At 38.5% G+C, this 17243-nt stretch overlaps 1 protein-coding gene across 2 annotated transcripts in view; it reads right to left on the minus strand.

The window, feature by feature from the left end:
- Slc9a6 (solute carrier family 9 member A6) overlaps positions 1-17243 on the minus strand; it is a 52334-nt gene that overhangs the window by 29196 nt on the left and 5895 nt on the right. For both annotated transcript variants that reach the window (XM_021152678.3, XM_029473306.2), the window contains exons 2-6: positions 12465-12664; positions 10320-10397; positions 9940-10016; positions 9558-9670; positions 4001-4106 (exon numbers count right to left, since the gene is read on the minus strand). In XM_021152678.3, the coding sequence (XP_021008337.1) occupies positions 4001-4106; positions 9558-9670; positions 9940-10016; positions 10320-10397; positions 12465-12664 (574 nt within the window). The remainder of the gene's footprint in view (positions 1-4000; positions 4107-9557; positions 9671-9939; positions 10017-10319; positions 10398-12464; positions 12665-17243) is intronic.

The following is a 17243-nucleotide window of genomic DNA, read 5'->3' on the forward strand; positions in this document are numbered from 1 at the left end:
TAAATTCCAGTTTCACATTAATCAAAATTAATTAAATTTGACTCTTTAATCACAAAATGAAGAACACATGAAAACGTGATAATGGGCTTGTGTCTTCTGTTTTAGGCAAATGCTGGCGTCTGGCTTGCAGTCTAAACTCATTTTTTCCATATCAGGAAACATTTCATCTTGAGGCATAAATATTTACATGAACACTTTTCAAAAACTTCTAATACTAATATAACATATGGCTCAAGGGAAAAAAACCGCCCCACCATCTACTGCTCTAACTATGTGTCTTATCTTTCTGTATGTATCGTCTCATTTTGTTACATGCATGTTGCTTTGAATTCTTTATGAGGCATGGTTCCATAAGTAGGCCAGGCTGGTTTTGAACTCACTGTGTAGCCGAGGATGACCTTGAACTCCTGATCTTTCTGCCTCTACCAGCCAAGTGCTAGGAATATAGGTGTGTACCACCATACCTGGTTTTACTGCAGAACTAGGGATTGAACCCCGAGCTTCATGCAAGCTAAGCAAGCAGCCTAACAACTCTGCTATAGACCTAGCCCCTGGTTTTTAACTTTGCTTCTTCAATGGACAATGTAACAAGAATTACAAAACCAATATATTTAATAATTTAAAACAGTATTAGCAGCATAATTTATTTAACCATTTGCCCATTACTATAATTTAAAAGTTGCTTTTAGGGATAAAATTCAGTAACACAGCACTTGCCTAGAATACAAAAAGACATGAAAAGGGTGCTGTGTTTTGATTCTTATACCACAAAAATAAAAACAAAACCAAAAACTGTTCCTAATATTTGCTTCTATAGTTAGAGGAGAAGAATCCCTTTGTGAGTTTCATATACTTTGGACTATTCCCTTCTGTTCCATTCAGAGAAACTGAGTATTGCTGAATCTACCTGTATTTTCATGTGTCAATCAGCGGCTTCCAAAACAGCCTCTGATTTTGGAAAGAATTATGACAATATCTCTCTGTTTTTAAAAAGTTATAGCCACTGGCCTAGAAATTCCACTTTAGAAACATATCCTTGGAGTCAAGGAGACAGCTCAGTAGAGAAAGACACTGCTGCCAAGCCTGATGACCTGAATCCCTGGAATCCATGTGGTAGATGGAGAGAACTGGCTCCCAGCAAACAAAAACAAGGTCCAAAATACATTCTATGCATTCTAAACAGTTGCCTTAATCTCTTTAATTCTCTCATAAAGACATTCCATCCCTACCTGTGATACAAAATTGCCTTACAGAATATAAACAGCAATTATCAAACTAAGGGAATGCAGTTCAAGCAGAGTAAACTTAACACCCTTTGAAACACATCAAATGTGAATACAAGATGACTGTTAAAGGTCTGCTCAGTACCTCCATCTAGTAACTCCCCATGGACAAGCAACACAACTGCTTTCCCTCCCATTTTGGGGTAGGAACTCACTTGTTAGCTCCATCAAGACACATCCATAGCCAAAAGCTTCCCTGTTACAATGATACCCTTTAGATATAGTGCTTTTCTGTGAGCGCTGCAGTAGAAATGGCATGAGTTAACCTAATTCCTATTCAAAAGGGGACCAGACATGGCTCATCCTTAGAGAGTTCAGAAAGAAATGATTCAAAACCCAATTTGAGAAAGGCTGCAATAGAAATGTGGTCCTTTGTGAGAAATTCCATGAAACAAAGTCGTTTCTTTTAAACACATTTCTTCATCACTAAAGCTCAAATAATTTCGATGTATTTGTTTTTCTTAACACTACTCATATGCTAAAGTTACAGGCAATGGGTTATTTTATTGATGGAAAATGTAAGGCACAGTGAACAACGGTTTAAGGTAGGACCAGAATAGAGCAAAGTTTGTTTTTTCTTTTGACTCATAACCCATTAGAGCAACAAGAAAGGACTCCTTATCAGTTGGATGATTAAATAGTACAATAACTGTCTAGGATACCAAATTAATGTTAATAACTTTCTTTATGCCTTACTCTCTCCATTTAGGACTGAAGGGGGTGGGTCTCTCATATATGTATGTATTAGAAGTTTCAATGGTCTTTATCATTTCATGTTTCTGAAATGCCTAAATTACAATTACACTATCCATCTACTCTTCCTTTCACATAATATAGAACTTCTATTTTGTACCTATCTTCATGGAAGGTACTCACATTTAGCATCAACATTAGTTATAGCCATTAGGTTTTGTTTCTTTTTTTAAAGATTTTAAAATATTTTTATGAATATGAATACACTATAGCTGTCTTTACACACAGCAGAAGAGGGCATCAGATCCCATTATAGATGGTTGTGAGCCACAAGTGGTTGCTGGGAATTGAACTCAGGACCTCTGCAAAAGCAGTCAGTGCTCTTAACTGCCGAGCCATCTCTCCAGCCCCAGGTTTTGTTTCTTAATTTAGGTTTATATTACTTATAAAAAACTCTGGCAATAGACACAGCAGGGAAGGCAGCAACACTTATACATAGAGCATTCACAGAAAAGGATTTGACCTTTAAAACAGTGCCATCCACCTCATGGAAGGGGTTAGTGTCATATCTCTGAAAGGGTAATTTCTCACTGTTTAGTAAGGCAACAGTGGCAGTCAGGCTGTGCAAAGTAGAGTCTGTGACTTACGACTCTTTTATAGCTAACAAAGTAGAAGTTAAGGAGTGAAATTAAATAATGAGAAAATGTGAAGGGCTTTTTCTTCCAGCTCATGACAAGTTCTAGTATAAGATGAAGGTGGTGGCCCACATGAGTGCATGTGTCCTTAGTGAAAAGTGAGTTCCCCAGGGGTGCAGAAGCTCTTCTGCCTGCAAAGGCCTTGTATTAACATGTACAACAATTTCTATTATTAGATAAAATGCATTACTCATTCAACAATTATCCTCACTAAAAGTATATTCAACACATCTAAGATAAAGGTGTTTCTCAGATGATTATGGTAAATAAGAGAAACATGAATTAAACTATATTTTCTCAAAAAAAAGCTGGGCATGTAATCTACTGGGGAGCTCTAAAGAAAGAGTTACTCCCATATTGTGGTGTTTGAAGTATAAAGTGATACAATCCTTTGACTGGCAATTTGCCAATAATAAATAAAACTTAAATTTGCACTTATCCTTTAAACCAACCACAAATCTCAGTGACTCCTGAGAATGTATTCTACCATATACCCATGCCTGTGCAAACTGAAGACAGCTCTAGGTCAAATACTGCAACTTCCTTTGAGATAGCAAAGGACTGAAAGTTCTTTAAATAGCCAGCAGCAAGAGACTGAGAGAGCAAAGAACTAAAGTAGGGTTCACAGAGAATCCTGCAAAGCTGCAAAACCTAAGACCTGCCTTTGACATGAAAACATAGTCAGACTATACTCATGATCTCATATACAATACAGTAAAGTGCTTTCCAACTAAGAATTGAGTGGCTGGGGATGTAGCTCAGTGGTGGGGCACTTGCTTAGCATGTACAAGGCTTTAATAGGTTCACTCTCAAAAACTGCCAAAAATTAAAAACAAAAACAGAAATGAGAGGCAAATAAAATATATTCATGACTGTGGTTGGATTTTAAGAAATACAAAGCTATAAAAGAAACTTTTTTACTAAACAGCTCTAAGGAGCTAGGAATCAAGGAGTAGAATAAGAACAGAATTTCTATACAAACCTTTTTGTGTAGTTTTGAATTCAAAACTTAAGCCTAAGTAAAAATGTATTCATGTTATAATGTTAAAACAGATAATAAAATTAAAGACAGTAAAATGACTCTTATATAAATACATCACAAACAGAAAAACAGTAGAAGGAACTGTCCTGTAATCTTTATAGGAACTATTTTTATATGACAGGAATATAACTTTTTCTTTCATTTTCCAATTTATCCATAAAATATATGTTCCTCTCAGAGCAGGGCAGAAAGCCTCATTGTTTGGAATATTTCTATCCATAATGTGCTGCACTCAGCAGCTGGCTTTGCGCATGGAGCATTCGGTATAGAATAAAGTGCACACTCACGAGGACAGCACTATGGCAACCGCGTCATTAAGGACACTTTCCCCGAAGAGAAGAGCGTAGAGTTCAACATCAACTTGAAGCTCGTGGAAGATGGCAAGAACAGTCACTAAGAGAGAAAGAGTCAAAGGAATACTGAGACACCACAAATACAGCACATGTCCCTCCAAAGCTGTTGGATGTTATTTAATCATTTCTTCCTTTCTAATAGCCTACTGAATTAAAGTTTTCGTTTTTCTGACAGTATGTGCTCCTAATTGGCTACATGGTACACCACCTTTCTCAAAAAAAAAAAAAAAAAAAAAAGCTGAAAATAACCTTGAAGGCCTGAGTTGGCCTACAATCTTCATACAAATTTGAAAAGTCTGGTTTTGCATATTTATTTTCTATAAAGAGTATATTCAGCATTTTTTGTAGTCTAACGGGCAATTAATCTTTAATAAGAAAGAAAGTATGAAAAGTGTCCCTTTCTGTAAGGAGCCCTTGTTCCTTGAAGCCTTACAACCCCCTTCTATTTGACTTGCAAACTGGATGCATACCAAGTTCAGTAAAGACCTTAGGCAGTGAAAACACAACTTCAATTTTTGTTTGGCACAATGTTTATGACCAGAGTGACAGCTGCTGCATTTAAGTGACCAAGAAGCCAACTATCAGGCCATTCTAGGGTAAGGAGGACAGAAAGCACAACACACCCTTCCTTTGGGGAAGAGATCATATTAAAATTCTTAGAAATTCAGATAAGACTGATAAGCTAGATTGTAGCTTTCTTTGCTGGGTAACACATTGCTCACCCAGAAATAACTCCAAGCCGATATGAAAAGGAATATAGCCAGAAACAAGAGAACGTTTTCAAATAGGAAACATAAAAACAGAAAGTTCTATTTTTAAAGGGTATAATTTTTATTGCAAAACACTGGAGTACACGTATATCAAAACGCAGATATGTTCTATGTCTACATATACATACATAAACCTGGGGGGGGGCAGAGCAAGAGCTCAGCACTAACTGCACTGGCTGTTCTTCCAGGGAACCAGGATTCAGTTCTGAGTACCTTCATGGAGGCTCAAAGCAGACTCTAACTCTAGTTCCAGGGGACCCAGAACCCTCTTTTGGCATCCTCAGACACCCAGGCATACATGTGGTACACAGACATACATGCAGGCAAAACACCAATATATAAAATAAAGGAAAACTTTCTAAATCTTTTAAAGAAAAAATATTTAGGGGATCTTTTATCTTATGTGTGTGGGTGTTTTGTTTGCATGTATGTATGTCTGTGTACCATGTGAATGCCTGGTACAGTTGGAAGGCAGAAGAGGGTGTAGGATCCTTTGGAAATGGACAGTTGTGAGCCACCATGTGAGTGCTGGTGACTGAACCTGGTTCTCTGGAAAAGCAGCTTGTGCTCTTAACATCTGAGCCATCTCTCCATCCCCAAGAAAACGATTTGTTAAAGCTTACCAAGAGAAAGTAAAGGGGAGAGTGAAAAATACTGTCACATTTTGAATAGAGAACCCATGGTTCAAACTTCTAGAAAGATAATGCAAATTAATAGAACTAGAGAAAGTGTGTACATAATCTAGAAAAGAAATCTGTCCAAGTTTCTATAGACAAACGATTATTGCTTGAGATAGTCTGGCAATACTCCAATGAAAACAAAACCAGAAAGTTGAAGTGATGTTGCCAGTTTGATCTTTAGATGTCTCATAGGCCTGCTTCTACTGAAAGACATGGACACCTAAGACTATGGGCTTCTTGAAAGTAGGGGAGCAGCTTCTGTAAAGTCTTTAAAGAAGCAACATGATTTCCAGTTTTCATAAATGTTCAGCTCACTCCTCTAATTCAGTACTCAGGAGACTAGAGCAGGAGGGTTACCTCTTGTTGGAGTCCAACCTGAGCTGCATAATGATTATCAACCCACCTTGAACTACATGGGAAAATCAAAACACAATGTTAAATGGAGCCAAGTCTGGGTGGTACAAACTTGTAGTGACAAATCCTCCAGGGGCTGAGGTGGGATGCTTCCATCTTTACGGACTGCCTGGATACAAAGTGAGGTGAATGCCAACCTTGGGGTCTTAGCAAAGACCTTTATTTAAAGCTCAAACAGATGGGAGTGGGGCGCTGGCCACACTCATAAAGTGCGTGTCGTGCAAGCGTGAAGACCGCAGTTTAAATCTGCAGCACCCACTGGAGAAAGCACAGAGAGGCATGCCTGCTAGCTCAGTGGGAGGGAGCAAAAGACAGGGAAAGTCTGCAGCTCACTGGCCATCCACTCTAGACACTGGTGAGCTCTAGCCTCACCAAAATGAAGGTAGAAAGGGTGGAAGAACAAATACAAACACAAACACATGCACAGGCATACACATATACTCACAGGAACATGTGCACCATGAATATACCTAATGCCATATTAATTAATCCATTAATTAATTAGCATCAAAAGGACTGAAGCATGAAGGGCTTGCCTAGTGTGAGTGATTCCCTAAATTCTATATATCCTCAGCAGTACAAGAAATAAAAATTACACTATACAAATGTCTAAAACAGAGCTCTGTCTTTTAAATTATTCATTTCAAAGCAGTCCCACTAGATAGCACAGGCTGGCCACAAGCTCTCTAAATACTTGACTCCACTTTCAAACACTGAGATTATAGGCCTGTACCATTGTGCCAAGCTAGCTCTGAGTAATCTTTTAGAATTATCTCTCATAGCATATGGAACACATTCTTTCTCCTCTCTATCATTCCCTGTGTTATCAAAGTTAAGGAAGGAATTCAAAGATAACCTGAGGACACCGACTTCAATTGTGCCCTATGATAATTAAAGAGGATGATTAACTTACAAGGGCAAAGGGTGAACTAGTACAAACCTCTACCAAATCCTAACCACTAATAAAAGAAGACTTTGATTCCTCAGGTTCTCCGTCTTTAGGGGATAGAGACAGAGGCCAGTGGCAGAGCACTTGCCTATCACAAGCAAAGCTCCCAACACCAAACAAGTAAAACCCTTAAAAAGCCCTTAAGTTGGTTCCTATGCTGGCTTTCTTCTCAGTTACTTTTATGACCACATGTTAACTGTATAAGCTAATAGGTTTCACTATGATGTTTTCATCCATCTATACAATGAACATTGACCCTATTCAGCCTACTACCATTCCTGATCTCCCTAATCAACTGGTGCCCTCTCTCTTGCCAAATAGTTCCCTGTCTACTTCCATATTTTGATTTCTTTTGTGAATTTTGGCTTTGCATGCAAAAGGAAATATGTGCAATTTGTCTTTCTAGCTTGGCTTACTTCAGTTTAATGTGATTTCCAGTTATACACATACTTCTGGAAATGACATAACTCCATTCTTTATGAATAACAAAGCTCCATGGTATATATGTATGCATCAATGTGTGTGTGTGTGTGTGTGTGTGTGTGTGTGTACTGCTTTATTATTTCCTTTGTAGATGACTACCCATGGTAATTCTACAGTATGCTACTATGAACAGTACTACGATGAACATCGGAGTTCAGGTATTTTTGCTATGCTGATTTATATTCCTTTTGCCTAAAGAGTGATATATCTGGGTAATACAGTAGTTCTAGTTTTAGACAGTTTTTTAGGAGCCCCTATACTGATTTCCATGGTGGCTGAACTAATTCACAGTGTACAAGATTCTTTTTTCTTGAGGTAGTGTCTCACTCTGTAGCCCACACTATCCTTATACTCACAGCAATTCACCTGCTTCAGCTTCTCAAATGCTAGAATTACAGACATAAGCCACTGCATCCAACAAAAGCTTGTCCATGCCTCCCCCACAGCCTCACCAGCATACATTTCTATTGGTTTCCCTGATAACAGACAGACATTCTTGACCCAGGGGAGATGGAATCTCAGTACAGTTAGGATTTTCATTTCTCCAATCACTAAAAGTGTTTAACACTTTAAAAACTTTTTTTGGTCATTTGTACCTTTTTGAGGAGTATCTAATCACTCCATCAAAGAACATAAAGACTGTATTACTTATTCCTTTAGTGTTGAGCTTATCTTTACATATATTCTGGATATCTACTCTGAACATTTCATTCTAAATTTTCTACAAATTCCTCATTTAAATATAGCTTTTAGTTTATCAATACACATTCAAAATGTTAAATTTTATCTAGCAAGCCAATTCATTCAAATCATACAAACTCTTAGAGATTTCACCCTTGAAAGAACAAAGAAACAAGCTTTGACAATAAAAGGGTTTCATAATCGTAAGGCCAATTTTATAGAAAGTAATTCTTTAATATACTGAAGACTGCTAAAATCTCTAAAGCATACACCTATCAGCATAGCTGCTGTACAGCAACCATTTTAAACTGACTTTTCTTAGTTAGGCATGATGGCTCACACTGGCAATCATAGCATATTACAATGCTGAGGTGAAAGAGGTTGAGGCCAGCCTAGATGAGAGATAAGCTGTGTCTCAAAAGAACAAAAACAGTAGAGTACATGCCGAGGATGTACACAGGCCTGTGTTCGATCCCCAGACACCCTGGCATACCCCAGTAATCCCAGCACTCCGGAAATGAGGACAAGTTCAAAGTGAGCCTTAGCTACCTAGTGAGTTAGAGGCCAGTTTGACAGCCTGGGCTACATGAGACCCTGTCTCAAAAAACAAAGAAAGAAAGAAACCTAAATTATTTTTCTTATTTGAAGATATAGATACTTAAATATAAATAGAAAAATTTTGGAGAAATGGCTGTCTAGAAATGCAAAAAGAAGTATACAATCAATTTTAAAAACTATAACCTAACTTTTCTTTTGCTATATCCAATCACTAGGATATTGTAGTGGCTATTCCTGGTTGTCAACTTGACTATATTTGAAATGAACTACAATCCAGAATTGGAAGGCTCACCAGGGACCCTTATCTGGAGACTTGGAGATAGAAGTTTCTGATTTGGATTTTAGTATGGAGATCTTGAGGCATAGTGGCTATGGATTCCAGAAGATTAAATCTCCGAGTTCAAGGTCATCCAGGATTAAAGGTGTGGTGGAAACACACCTTAATCTGGGCTACACCTTCTGCTGGAGACAATATAAGGACATTGGAAGAAAGGAGTCTTGCTCTTGCTCCTTCCTCCTTCGCCTGCTTGCTTCCTGTGTGAGACTGAGTAACTGCTAGAACCTTGGACTTCCATTCACAGCTACTACTGAACCATTGTTGGGAATTGGGCTGCAGACTGTAAGTCATCATTAAATTCCTTTACTATATAGTGACTCTAGAGAACCCTGACTAATACAGATATAAAGACCAGTTTAGATTTCTCAGGAAAATATTTAATAGCTGTAATCAAAATAGCATCAATTTGTGAAGCAGTTATTGTAATGAAAAAGCCAAACGAGCAAATATCTGCTTAAAGCAAAAGGACCTGAAAAGCATTTACCGCCTCCCTCCCCATAGGACAGCACAGTGCTAGTGCATAACCTAGCCCTGGTTCCATACCTCAGAGAAACAGCCACATGGGCTTTAACAGGGAACCCTGCAACTGAAACAGTTCCACTCCACTCCTAAAGCATACCTGGGTCGGTGGCTGAAACAATGGCACCAAACAGCAAGCAATCTGTAAAGTAAAAATCTCCTGCGAGTTGCCCAGTCACCTTCATCAGGGTTACACAGCCATACATGATGGACCTGTTCAATAAACACATTCCTATATTATAAAAATGCCAACTATTAAAGAAGTTAGAATAAAGGAGGAATAAGAAAAGTAATCTACTATAGTACTCTATGATTAATCCTGGATTGGTATTTAAATATACCTAATACTTTAGGTTTAAGGAAAACTCAAACAAGTACCACAAAACCCGCACATTTGAGAATACAGTAATAGAGAAATCAAATGCTGTTCTTTTAGAATTATAATCTGAAAGCTTAAAGGCATTCCAAGCTTCAAATCTTACCCAATAACGAAACAAGAAATCGCTGTTCCAAGAAAGGCATATGCTAAGATAGACCCAAGGTTCCGGAAGAAATGTCTCTGATAAAAAAGAAAGAAAAAAAAAGTTAGGCTCTGTTAGAATATCCACCACCAACTGACAAAGAACATCCCTCTAGTGCAATTTTCTCTGCTAATATTAAGTGCATCATACTCTAGAAGAAGCCATGCAGGGAAAGCATTCTGACACTGGCATTAATTTCAACATAATTTGAAAAGACAGGGAGAAAAGAAAGGAAACCTGGAAGAAATGTTAAGTACCAAGAAGAACATGGGAAACAGAAGAGCTGTCAAGCGCGGGAAAGTTAAGGCCGGTCAAAGTGTAGGAAATTCGAAAGTACTCACCCTTTTGAGACTGTACCCTGCATAAAATATGATAGGAGGAAGCAGTATGTTGAAAAAGACTTCTGGATCAAAAGTAACCTGTTAAGACACAGAGTTCTTTTCGATTATTTCCTTCAGAATATCTCACTACATCATCAAAAGGAAGGAATTCAAGGTTAAACTGGTCAACAGCAAGAACATTTCTATGTCAACTTCAAAACACTTCATGTAGGAGTATACATTTTCATTTCTCTGATGCTGAACACTTTTTATTGGCCATTTTTATTTCCTCTTTTGGTAACTATTTACTTTATTAGCACATTAACTGGATAGATTTGGAGGGGTGTTTTTTGGTGATTCTCTACATATCCTAGATTTTAATATTCTCATTGATATATACTTGGCAACGATTCTTTTCCCCTTAAGCAAATTTTCTCTTAGTGTATGTCTGTGTGTATGTGTGTGTATGTGTGTGTGTGATATGAAAGTAGAAAAAGATAAGGAGAGGAAAAAGAGAGTAGTCGAATACATCATGTATGAGAGGAGACAGGGGACACAGAAGAGGGCAATAGAAGAGGGAAACAAACTACAGCCAAATATGACACATATGTATTATCCTACATGCTAGCTCAAAAGTCAATATTCTAGATAGGGATCCGGTTCTTGCATGCTTTACACACAATAGTTTTTAATAGAGGAGAGCTGTTGTTCTTCTTTTCCTCCAGTGACAGGATGACAATGCTAGAATAATCAGTTACTCAGTTTCTATGGAAACCAGGCTAAAATATTATATTAAATTCTTAGTAGAAGACAATAATACACACCTGTAATCCCTGCATTTTGAGACAGGTCTGAAACAGGAGAATTGCTGTGAGCTCAAAGGCACCCTGAACTACAGATTAACAGGCAGCTAGAGCCATATAGCATGGCTTTGTCTCCAAAAAAAAATTAAAAATCTTAAAAAGTAGAGAAAATATAAACATATTTTTGCTTTATCCAAAAAGAGGCCTGGATCTAGAAACAGAAATCCAGGTTATACTCATTGTTGATAAATAAAACCGAGTTGGTACTCAGGGAATCTAAAGCTACATAACAAAATACTGTAGTCAAAACTCTCTATACAGCCCAACATTTCCAGTCCTCACAGCTCCACTCGTTTTAAATCCTATTTGCTCTAACAGTGCAGATGACCTCCTTCTGTTCTAAAGGCAGCAGGAGAAGCTGCTATGAACGCAAAGCAGCATTTACTAGAGTTTTAAGAAACTGGCCATTTTCCATGGCTGCTATTCTCTGGTTTTAAAGTACACTTTGAGTTTGTAAAATTTTAAACCAACAGAAACACAACTAAGAGGCTGTAAAAATCAAGTCGAACTAACCAGAAGACAGGAGGGGTGGTGGTGAAAACAGACAGATGTGTGAAGTGGTTCTGCTTCGGGGGAGAAACAGTAGAACAGCCAGGAATCATGAGAGCTGGTGAGACTGCAAGCCACCCTCCCATGGGAAGCATGCTACAATACCCGAGGCTCTCACTAGGATCCCAGAAGTTGTGCAAGACTATGAATCAAAGAAAGGTGAAATTATATTTGTCTAGAATACAAGCAAGGCATGAAAGAATCCAGTGAAGCATTGGTGGAATCACTGGTAGAACTAAACGAACTCGATGTGCTAAAGCAATAGGACCATTTGTAAACTGAAAATATGCGTATGCATTCTTCTGAACTCAGGTCCCGGACAGTGTCAGTTATAAAAACCTTACACACACAGTAAAATAAAGAGTTACAGATCTTAGCCTTAATCGTGACAATAAAATATACTCAGTCTATCTCCTGAGAGCATTACATTTATTAACAGGTTTTATTCCATTTTAAATTAATTATTATTATTTTAATTATAAAAAGTTGCAGCTAGGCATGGTGGCACAACCTGGGAGAGGTACGTGGTACATGTGTATAACTCCAAGGAGGCAGAGGCAGGAGGACTGACTGTTACAAATTCCAGGTCAGCCTGTTCTCTGTAGCCCATTCCAGGGCAGCCCACAACACAAGACGCTGCCTCAAAAATAAAAAGAACCAAAACAAAACAGGTAGTTCTTTTTCTGAAGATTCACCTAGTTGCTCCTTACACAGCTTTTAAAAACCCAAACATCCCCCTCAACTGAAAACTTACCTTCCTAAGCATTTCATTATCTTGAACATTGTTGAGTTCATGTGAGCTAATCTCTCCTTTCAGCGTATACTCATAAAATTTTCCACTGACGTTGACCAACAAGGTAGTTGGACTTGACTGCACTTCACAGCTCAGAGTCACATTATTCACATCGCTTGGCACATGAATGCCGTACCGAAGCACAAGGCCTACCAAAAGACCTGGAAATGAAAGAAGCGTCAGCTCTTTTCACAGAAACTGCTTAGTTGTACCCAGTACATATCTCTAGATTAACAACAGAAATTTTCTGATGACAGTCCTTCATGAATCAGAACCAATTTTCAAACCAAATTGCTGTCACAGTTTGAAGTACTACTGAATTCCTATGTCAAAGAGTCCAATCTTCATGTAATCCAGTGGGACAGGGGGGGAAACGTGCCTTAGAGTAACAGTAAAGGCCACTCCATATCTAAGTCATCATATTCATAATTCAAGGAAAGTAACCAAATGAGGAAATACTTTCAAGTCATCAATACACAGCTTATGCTCTAAGTGTCATCGAGCTGAAAATGGAGTCATACTGGAAATGTGTTCTTTGTAAGCCTGGCCAATTTGGTGCCCACCTATAATCCTAGCGTTCAGGAGACTGAGGAAAGACTGGGTTCCAGGCCTGCCTGAGCTACATAGTGAGTTACTGGGCAGCCTGAGCTACATTAGACCCTGCTTTCAAGCAAGAAGGAAAAAGCAGTCTCTCTTTAGCAACGCTCCTTGGGTTTGAGCCCAAGACCACAAAAGGGTACGTTTCTAAAAACCCCATCCATCAGTTAAAAAGACAAACATATGCTCCTTGTATTTATTCCCAAGCACATACACATAGGTGATCAAATAATATATATTTAATAAATGGCAAAGTAAATATATATACTATTTGTAGATTTACTTAATTCTCCTACCACTGAAAGGTCAGGATTAAAATGTAAAATGCCCACATCAAAATCAATACGTGAAAGAAAAGGCCCTGATTCCTGTCCTGTGGAATCAGCACAGAGGTTTTACTCCTACACATATGCAGATCTAATCACTTCTCTGGGTTCTATAAAACTGGAGCGATAAACTGCAATGCTTAGGGATAGCTTTATTGACACATAATTCTAATGCTAGAAAATTTATCCTTCTGAATTCTATGATTCAGTGACCTTTAGTATATTCACAAATTGTATATTCACAAGTGTAACTCAATCACCACTAATTCCAAAGCATTTTCAATGCTCCAAAAAATTACAATACTCCCTACTCCCCTATACACAAACTCTAATTTTGGTTCTTTTTAACTTAAAAAAAAAGAGTATATACATGTGTGTGCACACATGCATGCACATATGTGGACATGTGGTAGTAGAGGATACAGGTTAACATTGGGTGTCATCCTCAGCTAGTCTTCACCTTATTGTTTGAGACAGGGTCTTCCCTGAGCTTAGAACTCATGGATTTTGGCTAGACTGAGCTCCAGGGATCTGCCTGTCTCTGCCCTCCCTCAGAGACACATGCCACTGTGCCAGCTTTTACTTGGGTGCTGGGAAGCCAAACTCAAATTCTTATGCCTTCACAGTAGTTTACTGACTAAGCTAACTGTCTAGCCCTGTAAGTACCAACACTTGAAAGTTAATAATCAACCTTTTCATCTCTATAGATTTACATATAGTGGAGGCATCATATAAATGGAATCCTATGATGTATGGCCTCATGTCTAGCTTCTTTCACTTAGTATAATATTTGAACATTCACCTTTGCTGTAGAATGTATCAAATTTCCATTTGCATGGCAAACTGATATTCCATTATATGCATATATCTCAACTACACACTGAACTCATATTTCTGGAACTTTCCTTAAGGCCAAGAGTCACAGTACTAACTAGATTTTTACCTTCCTATGACCTTTTGTTCTGACTGGTCATCCATTCATTTAAGATATAAATTGCTAACACAGTCCATTTCAAAGACTTATCAATCCAGTTAGCAAAAATGGCAATTTTAATAATCATTATGTAACATACACACACACACACACACACAAGATGTTCTAAATACAGAGAATAGTTAACTAAGTTTAAGGGAATGGTACCTTAGAGGGCTTTTTTTTTCAGCAATGTCACCTAAGGAAATAGGTATAGACATAGTAGAATATATATCTACTCAAGAAATAGCACAATAAGACTGATAAGGAGAATCACAAGGTGTTTCACTGTGGCTACATTAGCAGCTGACAAGCGGTGACATTTGTAAGAGCTGCAGGAACCGAATCATAAACAACCACAAGTGTTAAAGAATGGATGGGGCTTGGACTTTATTGTCCTAAAGCAAAAAGAAATCATGAGTTCTCAGTATGAGCTTGACATTAGAGTTCTATTTTAAAATATTGGTCTAGACTTGAAAGGATCTAAATGGTTGTCTAGGTGAACACTACAATCATTAGACAGTAAGAGCTTTGGACCTCGTGTAAGAGAATAATGCCAGAAGTGTGTGTGTGGGGGGGGGTGGCTGGAAGATAGTAGGTTTTAGAAAGCTTTGGTGGCTAAGTAGAATAGGCTAGGGAGAATGAAATGAAAGACTAGAGGAGTCTTAATGGACTTGTCAATGAGGTGGTTACGTTGGCCAGAGCAGACAGGTAGAAAGCAGGGCCATTTAATGAAGTGGGAACACGTCAGAGAGAATGGCTTCACAGGAGGAAAATGCCAAGTTAGTTTTTAAAAGATTGTGATTCTTATGTATGAATCTGCCTGTCATAGGCAGGCATGGAAGATAAAAGAAGGATACCTAGAGCTATAGTATCAGCAGTTGGGAGAAGCCTGACACAGGAACTCAGGACCTCTGGAAGAGCAGCAAATGCTCTTAACTGCTGAGCCATCTCTCCAGTCCCCTAAGTTTAGGTTCAAACATGCTAAGTTTGATGTGCAGAGTCTAGAATGCAAGTAGGGAGCCCCAACTTGATAATCAGTGGTAGAAGTTAGTACTTGCATGAGATAATCATCTGGGAGCAAAAAGTATGGGGGAAAGCACAGATGTAGGCCCTAGGTTTGATCCCTAACAACCAACATTGTGGTGTCAATAGGAACTGAGGAACTGATAATGAATGTAAGGAGAAAAAACCTTAGGAGTGAGAAGAAAGAAAGAAGTGGTGGCTAAGCATTCAGGAAGAAAAGGAAATGACTCAGTCCTCATCAGAGAGGCTTCTTCTTGCAGCAGATGGAAATTAACATGGAGATCCACAAGTAGACAATATGAAGAGAGTGAGAGACTTTAGAGCACCAAGCCCTAAATGGGATGTCTCTATCAAACCCCTCCCGTAAAGGCTCAGAGATCTATGCAGAAGAGGAGGCAGAAAGATTGTAAGAGCCAGAGGTAGTAGATGATTCTAAGAAAATGGCATCTTGTATACACAATTAACTGATACACATACTAACTCATAAAGACTGTGACAGCATCCACAAGACCTGCATAGGTTCAAACCAGATAAAGTCCCAGCACTGAGAAGGGGAGATGGAGACACAGTCCCACCCCAACTATGAGGCTATTTGCAGGTTATTCCTACTAGGAAAGGGAAAATCTGTTTTCTCCAATATAGTGTCATTGAGTATACTGACTACACCCCAGGCCGGGTCCCAGGCCCAGGAGCAGTTCAGCAACACAAAACAGACTCCATGTTTCATTTGAGGTCGTTTATTTCATTATTTTTTACCTTACTGTTCATTTGTTTTAATGTTTGCTTTGTTTTTGTTCTGAGTGAGAGAACATGAAGTTGGGTGGGTAGGGAGGTGAGGAGCATCTAGGAGGCGTTGGGTAAAGGAAAATATGATCAAAATGTATTGTATAAAAAGAATTAAGTGGTAAAAGCCATGGGGAAGTTAAAAGCCTTAGCTGGTAGGGAAAGGGGAGGGAGAAAAGAAAACAGGTCCTTATAGTTAACTCCCAACCACCACTTGTGTTTGTTAAGGTAAGCAGCAATGATGATTTGCTGAACAGCACAATATGAATTTGAAAAAATATTTTGGCCAATGTCCTGACCTAAAATGAAGAATCACTTTAAAACCCTCTGTACCTACTGGACTGGTAGGTATATCTTGGTGGAAAGCCCCTAGTTCAAACCCCAGCACCACACACAGACACACACACAGACACACACACACACAGCAGTTGTACAAACACAACTGGGTGTGGTGAGCACATCTGTAAGGCAGAAAGATCTTAAGTCTATATAACCTCCATGATACGATGAATGAAAGAAAGCAGGAAAAGGGACAGAGAAAGAGAGGGGGAGCAAGAAGGAGAAATAGACAGGGAGAGATAAGGAAGCACATCGTGCCAGGATATCAGCAATCCTTGATAGATATAACCTAGGAGGGAATAAAGGCCGTATCCATATAATCCCTCTGTGTAGGTGATAACTTTTTTCTCTCTTATACCAAAAGATTTCCCAGCGGAGAGGCATAGTAAAAGTTACCCCTTTGCATTTACATGTTAAGAAAAAGCCTCACAGTTTAGCTACTATAAATATTAAACAGAAGCATAAACTCTTTCCAATGCAAGGAACAGTATGCACTGGCTCCTCTGCATGCCTGAAGCTACACTGAAACATCAGGTGCCCTGATCCAGGCCCAGGACTTGAGTAGATTTGAAACACACACTTTGGAAAAGTAAAAACAACACCATGCAAAACAATTACTTATGCTGGAAATAAGACAGATCCTTTCATTACAGCATCTGGAAAATTGAAATATCTCTGAAAAAATGTTGACAGATC

Source organism: Mus caroli, unplaced genomic scaffold (genome assembly GCF_978045245.1).
Source record: "Mus caroli unplaced genomic scaffold, Mus_caroli_1 scaffold_5, whole genome shotgun sequence".
Classification (NCBI taxonomy): Eukaryota; Metazoa; Chordata; class Mammalia; order Rodentia; family Muridae; genus Mus; species Mus caroli.